Source organism: Chiroxiphia lanceolata, chromosome 7 (genome assembly GCF_009829145.1).
Source record: "Chiroxiphia lanceolata isolate bChiLan1 chromosome 7, bChiLan1.pri, whole genome shotgun sequence".
NCBI classification, from domain to species: domain Eukaryota; kingdom Metazoa; phylum Chordata; class Aves; order Passeriformes; family Pipridae; genus Chiroxiphia; species Chiroxiphia lanceolata.
In genome coordinates this window covers 19,594,411-19,608,361 of record NC_045643.1, presented here as the reverse complement: position 1 = coordinate 19,608,361, position 13,951 = coordinate 19,594,411, and the positions used below count along the sequence as shown (strand labels likewise).

General features: G+C 43.2%; 2 protein-coding genes across 5 annotated transcripts; one reads left to right on the top strand and one right to left on the bottom strand.

Annotated features, from left to right (window-relative positions):
- Positions 1-31: 31 nt before the first annotated feature.
- PHOSPHO2 (phosphatase, orphan 2) lies at positions 32-10,470 on the top strand. Of its 4 annotated transcripts, XR_004358138.1 has the most exons (4): positions 32-193; positions 5,280-5,322; positions 5,586-5,683; positions 9,188-10,470. XR_004358138.1 is itself a non-coding variant. In XM_032693911.1 (3 exons), the coding sequence occupies exons 2-3, from the start codon at positions 2,964-2,966 to the stop codon at positions 9,753-9,755; spliced, it is 618 nt and encodes a 205-aa protein (XP_032549802.1). In that variant the 5' UTR covers positions 32-193; positions 2,802-2,963; the 3' UTR covers positions 9,756-10,470. The 4 variants fall into 4 exon arrangements, 1 of the variants encoding a protein (XP_032549802.1); XR_004358137.1 differs by lacking the exon at positions 5,586-5,683; XR_004358139.1 differs by lacking the exons at positions 5,280-5,322; positions 5,586-5,683 and adding an exon at positions 411-491.
- LOC116789747 (coiled-coil domain-containing protein 173-like) lies at positions 1,810-13,776 on the bottom strand. The gene is given in 12 exon segments (XM_032693915.1): positions 1,810-2,022; positions 2,024-2,053; positions 2,561-2,725; positions 3,048-3,240; positions 4,024-4,163; positions 5,151-5,307; positions 6,236-6,248; positions 6,251-6,431; positions 6,527-6,698; positions 6,959-7,067; positions 7,070-7,167; positions 13,739-13,776. Coding segments are annotated over 12 exon segments (1,461 nt in total). The 5' UTR covers positions 13,762-13,776; the 3' UTR covers positions 1,810-1,842.
- Between the last annotated feature and the right edge of the window lie 175 nt (positions 13,777-13,951).

The window sequence follows — 13,951 nt, the reverse complement described above, 5'->3', positions numbered from 1 at the left end:
CCGAGCGCGCGCAGCCGCAGGCGCTGCGTGACGGGCCCTGGAGCGGCACCGCCCCCGCCCAACCCCGCCCCGGGAGCTGCGGGCGGGCACCGTGCGCTGTGTCGGGAAGAGAGGGAGGGAGGAAGGAAGCAAGGCCGACCTGCTGCCAGGACTCTCTTCCGCAGCCGGTTCGTGAGCTACTCGTTTGCCCTCGGTAAGAGGCTGAAACGTCCCCCCCGCCTCTGTCCCTGTGCTCCGGCCGCGGCAGCCCCACTCCCCGCCGGGGCTGCGGCGATGGGGCCCGGCCGGGCTCCAGGCGCTGCCGCGTCTCGCACCACCTTCACCCCGCCAGGCCTGCTTGTCGCTCGGGCTGGGGGCCCTTGGTGGCCCTGGGAGCTGGGTAAGGAGGTCGGCCCTCCCTCTCCTTCCAGAAGTTCTTCCCTTGCCCTGCCTGGAAGAGACTCCTCGAGAAGGTAACTGCTGCACCCGGGGATTTTTACACTATAGGGGAGGTAAAACCAGTTCTGCTTGGTCCTCAGCTTGCAGGAGGGATCTCGCCTCCGAGGTGGCCCCGCATCTTTCCCGAAGTGTCCTGCTTTCTGCAGGGCCTGTTGCTTTAGGAAGCCAGACTCCGAAACTCGAGGACACACAAAAGACCTATTTTCCAAACTAAATATTGGCAAGAGTCCTTTGTATAAAACTCTTCTAATTTAGGCTTAGGCGTTTTTTTAGGATTTGCATAATTTTCTAGTCTGGCCAACAGAGACTCGCGGCTGCAGGGCTGGAACACAAGGTTGTGTGCAACACAGCAAAGCTTCAAGTTTCTTGGACTTTGTTTCCAGCGGAAATCAGGATAGGGTTTAAAGCCTAGGGTACTTGTGGAGGAAGTCATTACTGGAAAGCCTAACTGTCCAAGGCAAGAAAATGATGTTAACAGTTCAGCAAAGAAACTAAGCTTAATGAGGGGGATGTGTCACTGGCTTGGGTGTTAGAGAGAAATCTGTTGAGGTATCTGAGAAACAATTTACATTGGATCTATTTACTGTAGATTGAATCATGTTGGGCTTTTTTGAAAGGCTAGCCCAACTATGTTGTCTCCTGTTTACATGCTCTTTTGTAGTTGCTATTTACAGCTATATTGGGATCTGTTTGCCTCCTGTGTGACCTTTAAGGGCTGTGAACAAAACACATTAATATTTTCATGTAATAAAACTAATTTATAGCATGACATTTGTTTTATAGAGGTAGTTGCAAATACTACAAAACCTGCATACCATAGCTATTCTAACTTTCACGTATGTTCTCTTTTTTCTTCCCCTGTAGTTGTTTTGGTTTGGTCTTTTCTATTATGGGGAATTCTTAACTGGAAGTAGGCTGGAGAAAAATGTGACCTTTTACACTAGGAATTCATATCGCAGACCTGAAAAACCTGGGACACTGAATTTTTAGAACAATTAATATTAAAAATATAGCAGTAATAGTGAGCTTTTGACTGGAATGTGTTACAATGACAGTCAATTATATAACATGCATTCTTGTCTCAAGTTAGTAAACTAACATTCATGAAATATAAGCTGGGGATTTTTGAGAATATAGCCAGTTATATGGCAGGTTTGGGGTTTTTTTCCAAATGGACTTAAGAGATTCATAGTTGAATTTGATATAAATCATTTACAGTTTAACTCTGCCTGTACAGTACAAAAAAGTATTTTTTTAACTTGAAAACGGCTTCTGCCTTTCCTTGCTGGATAGTTTAAATGTTATTTCATGTTTTTAACTTCTCAAGTGATATTACAGCTACAACAAGATAACAGGGTCCCAGCAACATCATATGCTTGGAAGTAGTATTTATTTCTTCTCTTCTCAGAAAAATGGCCCATGTCCCAGTCCTCTTCCATCTTTGCATACTTTGAGAAGAGGATAAAGATGATGTGTAGTCTTGGACTCTGATTCAATTACTTGCTTTGCATAGCTCTGAAATTCACGCTCTTTACCAAGTGCAATAGCTTCTTTCTCAGCTTCATAGTCCAAGTCTGCTTGTTTTTTCCTGCTGTCGTTTTGCCTGCTTTTCAGCCTGATGAAGAAAAGGGAATAACAAAGCTTAGTATTTTGTTTTCAACATCACTATCTTGTAAAGCATAGGGAGGGTGAAAGCTTACAGGAGATCTGTGGCACTGTTAATTGATACTTGGCACTTGTCATCCCTCCCCACTTCTCTCCCCTGCCATATGCCCCCAGAAGGGTACATTAAACAGATGAGTGAACATCAGCATTAGCTACTGCTCTTTGGTGACCGGCCCAGAAGATACAGGAGAGTAGCAGTAGAACATCATGGCACAGAACAGGATGTGATCTGTCATTGCAAACCAGCCTTGACTTGCACCAATGCTCTGAGGAAGCTGCTCTCCAACACCAGTATATGCAGACCACACATGATTTAAAGAAAAACAACACCCAACAAACAAAAAAACCCAGAATACCCAACAAGCTTCATTTCTTCCTCTCAGCATGAACTAGTGCTGTTGGTTTAGATAAGTGTTTCTTTCTGAAAAGGTTGACAGGGTACAGCTCTTCTATTTACCATTTGCTGGATCTGAATTTTCTGTACTTCCATGTTTGTGCCATGTCGTCCTTCTTTCTTGGCTTTTTCCATTTCCTGGTAGATGCGGGCATTTTCCATTAACATATCACGTTCTTTTTCAGCCTCTTCTTTTTCCTGTCTCTCCTTTTCCTCTTTCATCTTAATCTGTAGTTTACAAAACACACACAGAAAGTTAACCAAGGAGGTGTCCTGCTAAGCTGAAAGTCATCTCTCTCAGCAGAAGCAGCCCTGTCTCAACGCTCCGAGAAGCACTGTCATTGTGGCTGGCCAGTCTCCAAGCCCAGGGTTTTCAGCAGCCCTGGCAGATGTGCACCCAACATGCAAGTGGGAAAGGGAGAGGGGACCCCAGGAAAGATGTCAGTAGACTTGATGAAGCCTGCTGATGCATGGCACCAGAGCCAGCTGTGATCTGGGCCAGGCTCCTCGGCTGGAGTAAGCAGTAGGAAGATCAGCCCAGGTTTCTTACCACAGTGGCTCTGTGTTCAGCAATAGATTCAATGGCAGCCTTCTGTCTTGCTTCTTTCTCTTTGCGTTTATTTTCTTCTGCAGCTTCTATTTTTGCAACATCTCTAGCAAGTCGATCATCTTCCATCTTTAATGCCTCACTCAATTGTTTAGCTAATTGATTAACGATTCTGTCCTGTTGTTCCTGTGCTTTTCTGCAGAAGAACATGAGCTGCTATAACATACCAGGGTAACACACCTGGGTCTACTTGAAGCTACCAAACTCAGCAATCCTGCTTCTAGTCTTCTCTTCTCTTGCCACAGAGGCTGGCCCACCCACCCAACTCAATGATCTCCTTGCGTTCCTCCTGTTTGGTTTTTTTAAAATTATCTTGTTTAGCAAATAAATGTTCCCTGTATTCATGTAACGCCAGGTTTCTGTTGCAATAATGAGCTCAGTGAGGAGTCTGCCTAGCACCTTGCCATCATAAGAGAAATTTTGGGAGTATTAGACAAAAGCAGGAAGAGAAGGAAAGTCTTAGATTGACTCAGTGGTATCATCATGTTGTACCTTCAGTGTGAAATTGATAAACCATCTCCCCTTAATAAGAACCCAATGTAATCGATTAAGAAGTCAAATAATTTTTCTTGATCTGACTCAGAGAAATTTAGCTTATACTCAAAAATATTTTCGTCAAGGATCTTAATTGTCTTTAATTGTTGAGGAGGTTGGAGGCTTGGCAGGACATAGGAAAATCACTGTTCCCAATACACTGGTGTAAAGCTTTGTACTTCTCTGAGCCTTTGTACTTTGAAGGGTGGAGAGATTGCTCCCTAGCACACTTAGTACTAAGGAACCTGTGAAAGAATTTCCTTATTCTCCTGAATTCCATACTCTATCAGTAAATTGTTGATTGTGTTACGTCATTGGTCTGAAAGCTCTGACTACAGTATAATTTTTAGTTTATTTACAGTTTATCCTCTAGCTTTGTACCCACCTACGCATTTCAGCTTCTTTCGTTTTTCTCATCCGGGCAATAGTTTGCTTTGCTTTAAAATGAGCTTTGATCCGATCATCTTCTTCCATTTGTTTTTGTTCCTCTATTGCTTTGATTATTTTCTGGTCAGCTATGTATTCCTGTATGGTCAAAACAGTCCCTGATGTAACAGATAAAGTTTAGAATATTTGGGCCTAGGGTAGCAACTTAACAAGGATCACTCCCTGTTCTCTCTTCTCATGTTTCTTTCCAAGGGAGAAGAGAGGAGAGATTTTTCAGGACTTCCACTTACTCCCTATTCAAACATGCATGAAGAGGAGACAGCAGATGTGAGAAAGTGGAAGGGGAACTGACCATCAAACACGTGCTTCTCCAGCATATTGCACAAACAAATTGCTGTGCAATACAGAGAGTATTATCCCATGCTCCCATTCACAGACATGGGAGAGTGGGACAGTGGAAGGCACGGGACTGTCCAACCCCCACCAACAGCCACACAGACCATACTGCTCCTGGCCCATCTCTTCCAAAACTATCCCAGTCTAAGAGCTTAATCCAAAACATAGCTGAAAAGGAGTTTTCTATACTTTTATGTAAAAAAACAGCTGTCTTTTGCATTCTGGTCAAAACCATTCTAAGGCACTTCCTAGTTTGTACTTAGCAAGATGCTGTTTAAGATGAAATGAAAAGGCAGCAGGTCTTGACTAAATTTCTAAACATCTCCAATCATAAGCAGAAAGTCAAATTAAAAAGATTTGTTCAGTCTCAGGCTATTCCCTCTTTCTAACAAAGAAAAATGGGCTTAAAACAGCAGGAATGTGAAACTTAAATCCAGTTCTCAAATCAAGAAGAATATTTCTTCATGTCTACAGCCGAATCCTTAATCATAGACAAGTCAAAACATCGTGCCGACAAGGTGCCAACGTCCCTTCAGACAAAGAAGAGGCTTTTCTCAAAAGCACAGAGTAAAGACATGGCCTGCAACTGGCAGGGGAGGCATTTGATCCCCTGCTACTGAAGCTGTCGGCAAACTGTTGCCAGTAGGCCCATTTATTTGTGGGCTGAGTGCAACCATTACAGCCAAGGTGAAGCAAGCATTTTGAACTGTCTGCTTTCCTGTTACTTACATGATACAGCCTCCGGCGTTCAGCTCTTTCCTCCTGTTTCTTTTCCTTTCTTCTCTGAATTTCCAGTTGGTACAGTTGATTCAATCTCTCTATTTCTTCTGCTTCTCTTTTGATTTCTGTCTTGGCCAGATCTGCCTGATGCTCGTGCTCCTTTATTCTGAATTGGAAAAAGGTGAATAAATGGGCTAGGAACTGCATGAAGTAATGAACAGATATATATTCTGCATAACCATAGGTACCTTGCACTGAAGAATGTGATACTTATGAGTTGAAGGTAGGTAGAATGTCAGAGGTGAAAAACAGCATGATGTCTGTAATGGTAGCCCCTCAGTCCTCTAGCCAGAAATGAGCTATATGGTATGCTCACAGTTTGCAGTCTCATGATAACAAGTTTTAGCTGGATGACTCATTAAAACCATTGCATTCATGCCGTAGCTCTGCAACATCCTCAGAGAACAAGATTTCCCAGTGAGACCTACTGTACCCTGTACCTGTGCTTCTCCTTCTGGGCATGCAGACAGCAGCTTAAGCTGGTAGTGTTTATGTATTTATATGTTGGGCCTGGAATGTGTGAGACCAGACTTTGAACCCTTCCCCTGCCTTGGGAAATTTGATTCCTTCTTTCAGAGCACCAGGGTCAGTCGTATAAATACCAGTGGGACCCCTCCATAAGATTTCTGGAAGAGCTGAGAGCAAGAATAAGAAGTGACAGTAATGCGTTCTCTTGATGGGCAATCTGGAAATAGTTATGAGCAAATGGAAATTCTGGTTTAACCTTTTCCTTGTCTGGAACCAAAACTGAGTAAAACACAGTTAAATTTAAGTAACAGCATTAGAACAATGATTTGACTAAAACCTATTGATGCCTGCCAGAGATGATTTTGCATGCAGACTGCTGGCAACTTAAAATGTATATTATAGCTTTCTCTTTGGGCAAGATCTTCTGTGGCAGTTTGAATTTTTCTTTTGAAGTGTGGCATTCGTGAATCAAACTATTAGTAGGTTTCTGTAAAAACCTTGTAGAATATATTTGTGATAAAAGTTAAGTAAAGAATAAAGTAGGGTTGCTTTTAATTATTACTTACTGTTCCAGCTGATATTGCGTAGTGCTTGCTCCTTCATAAAATGCTGCTGTTCCTTTTCTTGCTCTCTGAGAATGTATTCTTTAAATTGACGTTCCTCTTCTTCACGTTCCTTCTTTTTGTTAACAACTGACTTCAACTTTTGAAATTCAACTTGAGCATCTCTTTCTTTTAGGACCTCAGTAAGTAGAAGTGCACTCTGCAAGAGAACATTTAAAGTAATTTGTGTGTTCAGAAGTCTTTAAAGACATTCAGTTACAATTTGAATTTAAAAACTGTAAGTTGTCAACAAACGTGGAACTGTTTCATTCTGTCGTTCTGATAGGATAGGTAGGTTTTTGCGTGATCGATAATCTCCTTCCGTTTTGCTGCTCGGAACTTTGCTTCTTCCAAATCAAGTAACTTTCTTTCTTCCTCTTCCCTTTCTTCACGTAATTTTTTGGCCTTAAGTTTCTCTTGTGCTAGGCTCTGTAGTACAGACAAAATCAGAAATCACATTAAATTTGGGTAGTTGGGGTTTTTTGTTTAATTTTGCATTTTAGCTTTAATAAAAAAAATATAAATGTTTATGTTAGCTATTAAACTTATTTAAATGGAGTTTAGTTAATATACATATTCAAAAGTAAATGCTAAACAAAGAGAGTACAGCTAGAAATGCTACTATGAGTGTTTTGGTATATATGAAAATGACTACTCTTGTTTACAAATGTATCTTGTACTTACTACAGTGGCATTGGGCGAGTCTTTACAGCAGCTTTGGAGCCTAAGTGAATTTCTTCCTGTTCTTTCTTCTCATCGAGGATGTGTTCTGCTTCTTTAGTGCTGTTCTGAATCCTTTCCATTCTGCTTTTGGCAATACAATTACCTGACGAAGATCTGCTTCATTTGGAAGGAAATACCCATCTGGAACATTATTTTCTTCCAATGATGTGGTGCTGTGCAGAGGGAAGAAAAAATACTGAGGCTACTTGATATCAGAAAATCCAGTATTCAAATGTGTATCAGAATTTGAATTCTCACACAGTAACAATACTAAGTTATGCTTAGTATTAGTTACTCTCTTCATCCCTATACCCCAAAGCTAAGACAGGGTACCTGTATCTGTAGTCTAACTATGGCCAGTGCATGTACTTGGACTGCGGCACTGACTGACTGATCTGTTTGTATGTCACTTTGCCTGTCTGTGTGTATGTACACGTTTGGCTTGTAGCAACTCACATTTTACAGGCAGTACTTGGGCATGATTCTGAGAACAGCAGGGACGAGGGACCATTCCCAAAAGGAAAGGGAAAATATTGGTAAAGCCATTCCACTGGCTGGATGAGGCAGCAGTTTGAGCATAGGCTGTGCCTTACTACCCTTGTCCTGCACACTCATTGTATTTACTGAAATAGATCAGTTATAGAACATTTTCTCGATTTGTTGGCAAGAGTAGCATTTCTTCATTGCATTAGGCTCACATACACATGTGCATACATAAAGGCAGATTTTCTAGATGATCACTAGGTTTTGTGAAATGCTCTTTCAAGTGTCACCACCGTTTTTGGAGGCAATGGTGCACTGCATGGAGTGGCGTCCTGTAGAAATTCTCCGTTTGTCTGATTTGCTGCAGACTGACACGCTGTGTCCGAGGTGTAAGGAGGCTTCTCTTACACTGACACCGATGTCAAGGCTATTTCCCAGATGCCGTGTTGCTAATCTGTTTGTCTCGTGATAGGGCGTGATCCTCTCTCCCTGTCCCAGGTGAAGGCGGCCTTGCCAAAAGTAAAGTAAAGGTGCACTGAGGTGGCTGCGCCCTGCAGGCAGGGAACAGCCAAGCACCTCGTTCTTCCCCAACTGCTGCCGTGGGAGTTCACAGGACCTGCGCTGGGTTCAGGCAGTTCGTGGGCCGAAACTGCCCCGTCCTGCTGTCTGCAGCTGGGGGAGCTTGGGGACAGTCACGCTGGGCACCACCACAGCCTCCCGGGGCCGTGCGCTGTCCCCCCGCCGCTCCCGGTGCCCGCGGGGGAGCCGCACTCACGGGCGCTTTGCCGCCGCCGCCGCCCCGCCGCCATCGCCCCGGGCCCCGCCGCCATGTTCCGGGACGCGGGGCCGTTGCCGGGCGACCCGGCGGCGCGCGGTGACGTAGCGCGTGGGCGGAGCGGGGGCCGCGCGGGCGGGGCGGGGCCGGCGGGGCGGTGTCGGACCCGGTGTCGGCCCCGCTGCCTCTTACCCGCGGGTCCCCGTCCCTTCCCCGCCCCTTCCCCGCAGGGCGCTGCTCCTTCACCGCGGGTCCCTGCCCTTTCCCCGCACGGGGCTGCCCCGCTCGCCCAGCCCTTCGGGCGCCCGCCGTGCCCCCGCCGGCGAAGCTGCGCTGCTTTAGCCCTCGGCAGCGGCTGGGGGGGGCGGCCCGAGTCCTGCGCGGGGCACGGGCTGCGCGGCGGGCCCGGGGACCTGCCCGTGAGGGGCAGCAGATTCAGCTTCACAAAGGGCTGCGTTTCTTTTCGTGGGCTGCTTTGATTTGGTGCGTCCTCGTTGAAGGCACTGGTTCCAGGTGCTCAATACACGTTTCCTTTTGAAATCCCTCTTGAGGCGTTTTGCCAGGAGAATCCCGGTTTGTTTGCGTTGGCAAATGCTGATAGAGAAATTTAGAACCTGTGGTCGAACTGGTGGGTGCGTGAGTACGGGAAGATTGACTCTGTGTTAGCAAGTATTAGTAACTGTAGCACCAATTCAGATCCTGTCACAGTAGTATTTTAAACAGAAGTTGGGACACGGAACTTTGACCTTTACAGACTGCATTTTTAGCTTCAGCACAACTTCCCATAGCTGTAGTGGCCATAATAGTTACTTTGGTTAGATATTTTCCTGCAGAATTTTCTCATCTGAGCACAAGATCAGGTTAGGAATACAGTACTTGTGTTTATATACATAATTTTCTTTTTTGTTTGTTTTGGAAACTTGTGTTTCTCACAGCTATGAAATTTCTGTTGGTTTTGATTTTGACCATACAATCATAGATGAAAATAGTGATACCTGGATTGTGAAATGTGCTCCAGAGAGAAAACTTCCTAATGGATTAAGAAACTCCTACCAACCAGGACACTGGACAGAATATATGGGCAGAGTCTTTGCCTACTTGGGAGACAATGGTGTCAAAGAAGATGAAATGAAAAGAACTATGACAACAATTCCTTTCACTGCGGGAATGGTAGATCTTCTGGGGTTATTGGCAAGAACAAAGAGTGTTGATTGCATTATTGTTTCAGATTCTAATACAGTATTTATTGACTGGATTTTGAAAGCTGCTGACTTCCATGAGGTTTTTGATGAAGTGTTTACAAACCCTGCAGCATTCAGCAGTACTGGGTATCTTACTGTACAGAACTTCCATGCTCACCATTGTGCAAAGTGCCCAAAAAACCTTTGCAAAAGGAAAGTTTTAAAAGAATTTCTAGATAAACAGTTGGAGCGAGGAGTTAGTTATACACAAATTATGTATATTGGTGATGGTGGGAATGACTTATGTCCAGTAATGTTTTGAAGAAGAATGATATGCTATGCCCAGGCAGGGTATACCTTGGAGAAAAAGATTTCTCAACTGGCTCAAGATCTCAGTCCTGTACAGTGTTCTGTTCTGGTTTGGGTCATCTGCTACTGACATTATGTCTTACCTGAAACTCCTTATAAAGGCATAATTCAATGATTAAAGTAAACTGATATATTAAACTTCCTGGGAGAGAAAAACTGCATGTATATAGAAGCACAAAATTGGAAATTTGGGCTAATATCTGAATTGACTTTTTTTAAACACAGTATAAAGCTGTTTATGTTCAATCTTGGCATATTAGGAAAGTGAAGTAAAAAAGGCCTTCTAACATAGTACACATTCCAACCTAAGTGGAGGAGGGGAGGATTTCGAGAGGACTTGTCATTATTCTTAGTCTACTCCCTCCCCACCAAGCCTTTACCAACTATATAACTGACCTTTGCTGTCCCACACATTGGGGGAAGGAATAGGATTAGTGCAAAAAAGAATGACATTCTTTACTTAAAAAACCATTAGGTGACAGAAGCATTGTTCTGGAACTGTGGCTTTTATACTTCTTTGATCTGACTGTAAATTATTTGGTATGCTTGTGATCTTGTTCATCTGAAGATGCATCTATATTTTCAATCCACTAAATATTTTACCAAACAAAATGACTTTTTAATAGTTTGTATTGTATTGTAAAGACAATAAAAGTTGCTGTCACTGACGTGCAGTTTATGTCATGTATTCTGCTGGTCTGTGCGTCGTCAGGCACCTGTTCTTGTCAGGGCCTGGAGAGAGTGAGCACAAGTGTAGGTGTCAGCCTTTGGCTAACACCTTCATTATTTTTCCAGTCAGGCCATTTCTCTTCTGGCAGGCAGTAAGGATGGTGCTGTTCTGTTTAAAGAAAGTCTCTCTCTCCCATTCTAACTACTGCCCCAATGGTGGCTGCTGCCACTCTGTATAGAGCTAACACAGGTTTGACCATCCATGCACAGCTCCGAGTCAGCTGGGTGCCTTTTCCTTGCCTGGTTCTGCTGCAATGCACAGGCCCACAGAATGGTGTGTATATATACAGTTTACACTGATTTTACTTATTCACTCTCATCCATATCTATAGTACAATCCTGTCTTACAGGGTGGAAGGGAACATCTGTGTCCATTTTTAACTTTTAACAGAATGTTCTGTCTTTAAATAGTTTAAGGAATCATTTGTGAACATTCAGTCTCTTCACCACTGACAGTGTGAAGAGTCTCAAGAGTTTGGCTATGCTTATAAAGATATTAAAAATAAGTCATTAAAATTAAATAATGTATGTCCGTGCCAAATGTTTTTCTTCTTGTAGTCCCACAAAGATTCAGAAGGATGATGTCATCTGCTATTAAACTGAAGTCAGTTTTAGCTTAAGAGCTTTAATAGCTGATAAATTAGTCCAGTTTCACAGCATCTCAGTTGCCGATGTCTGAGGTGTAACTCAACAGCCTGCAGTTGCCATATTTGTCTTCTTTTGTTTTCTGTGCAGCATTGTTCTCATTTTCTTACAGGCACTAGATGTTGTCACTACCTTCTTTTTATTAATTGAAGATTTTTAGGAGTGGTCTTGCCTATTTTCAGGCTGATAGTGTATATAAATAAAGATTTCTGTTGCATAGTTCCTTCCTTGCTTCACCTATTTTAATGAATTTTAGAAGGCTGCTTTGAACAATCGTTGTCCAAGATGTCCAGAGTAATACACTTGAGTTCTCAGGAGCTTTGCTTTATGATGGATATTTGATAGGTATCTGAGATGTTCATATTAGGGATCTTGCCCTATTGTCTTGCACAGGGGCATGAAGAGAATATCTGAAGAACTGGTAGGTCTCAAGTTTTGACAGGTTTAATTGTCTGATTTACAGGTCACACAAAAGACAGTAATGGCTGTTGCATAGGACACTTTTGTCTGTTACTTTGGGGTTTAAGCTGTTGCTGTGATTTAACCCAGCTGGCAGCTAAGTATCGTGCAGCAGCTTGCTCACTCCATCCCCCCCTCTTTGGGAGGAGAATTGGGGAAAAAATTAAACCTCGTGGTTTGATAAGAACAATTTAATATTGAAACAAAATATGATACAGTATTCTGCTACATATAGTACTAAATTATTATGATAATTGTAATGAAAAGGAGAGATAAAGGAAAGAGTCCAGGAGAAAAAAGTGATGCCCAATACAGTTGCTCACCACCTGCTGACCAGTGCCCAGCCACCCCCAAGCAGTGATCGGCCCCTCCCAGCAACTCCCCCGGTTTGTGTACTCAGTGTGACATCCTATGTTATGGAATATCCCTTTGGCCACTTCGGGTCAGCTGTCCTGGCCATGTTCCCTGCAGTTCCTCGTGCAGCTCCTCACTGGCAGAGCATGGAAACTGAAAAGTCCTTGACTTAGGGTAAGCACCCACTTAGCAACGTCCAAAACATCAGTGTGTTGTCAGCATGATTCCCATAGTAAATCCAAAACACAGCCGTGAACCAGCTACTAAGAAGGAAATTAACTCTATCCAGCTGAAACCAGGACAGTTGTGTGTCTCTTTAATTCTAGATGTACTACTGAATGTTCCATGTTCTGTGCTGATCTCTTCTGTGATTTTAGAACTTAGTTGTGTTATAGCTTGCTTTCAGCTTGTCCACAGATCTCAGATACTGCTTACTTAAAAAAACCCAAAAAAGTAGTATGTCAGTAATTACTCAGCTTTTTTTATTGCTCTTTGACCTTAAGGAACCTATCTCATAGTTTGCTGTGAGAGTGAGAAATTGAGTGAGAAATTAATCTTCACACTCAAAAAGGGGTTCTTTTTCTGGTTTTGATGAAAGTACTGAAGCAGGAGTTGAGAGCAGATTAAGTAAAATAGACTACTTGAAATATTAGCAATTATGATCTAATTACTTCAAGTAGAGAGTAGAGCTGATGCTATTTGCTAGACAAAGTGCATGTTGGAGACAGAAGAAATTTTTGAATTCCAGTAGGCAGACCATTAAGCTATTAACCAAGTCTTGTTTGGGTTTTTCCTTCCCCCTCTTAATAAAAGAGAAGAGAGGACTTTTCTGAAGCATCACAATTACCAAATTTTTCCACATTTGGTTATCATGGAGGGGAGATGAGTATCTCCAAAAGGTGAAGGTGGTTTGAGCTGGTAATCCAGCCAAAAGAGAAAGAGAGAAGCTCCTTGAAGGGGATGTATGTTCAGTACTAAGTGTTGCTGACCTCCAGACTTGCTGACAGTTTAAATCTTTGTGCTGTCTGGGAGGGAGATGGCTTGGGTAAAATGTTATGTAAAGAAATGCATAATGGAAGGCATCTGTGTATGTGGCAGACAGGTCTACCACCATACACCAGCTACCATGGAGAGTACTTAGTATTGTGTGCTAGTAGGATGGCCAAGACTTGGAAGAAGTTCCTGCTTGTCCATAGGAAGCTGATGAAATGCAAAATGCAAAACCACAGCAAAACAAATCTCTTGATGTGGGGATGTATACACAGACTTAGGCTGTACAAGGAATGCTCCAGAGAAAGAAATGGGGTAATGTAGCTGAGGAACAGTCCCATGGCAGAGACAGCAGGGCTGTTGCGAATTCCTGGGTTTACACTGCAAAACTCCAATTCTCTGGGCTAGCAATGCATCAAAGAGGGTGAAGAAACAGGAGGTAAAGATGTGTGAAGGTATACTTTTGGTTTTGTGGGGGTTTTTGTTTGTTTGGATGAGTTTATGTTTGTCTCATGTTACTATGTAAAGGCCAGGAGCAAGTTTGAGTCCTGTTGCATGGTTAGTACAGGAAGAAGGATGGCAGAGAGGTATGTCCACATACATGTTCCTGTTTGGATTTCTTTAGTTCGTGCTTCTGGTGGGCTTGTGGAGGAAGAACTACTAGTAATTGAAAGAAAATATGATCGTTTTTCATCTGTGGAGAGCAGGAGCTTCCTAATTTCTCCTTTTGAGTATTGCTGGCACAATAACAATACCCACCTCCTTTTGGTAGGAGAAACCATTGCCAGTCCCTTCAACCCAGCAGAGCCTGGCTGGATCCAAACTCTTCTGCAGATGAGGGAGGACCGCAGCTGCTTGAACCCAGAGGATGCTGTGTTTCAAATAAAGGTGTCCGTTGCAGAAAACCTTTTGCTAGCGGAGAAGAGAAAGACTTCTTAAATTGTGAACCACATTTTCAGAAGTTGTAAAAGC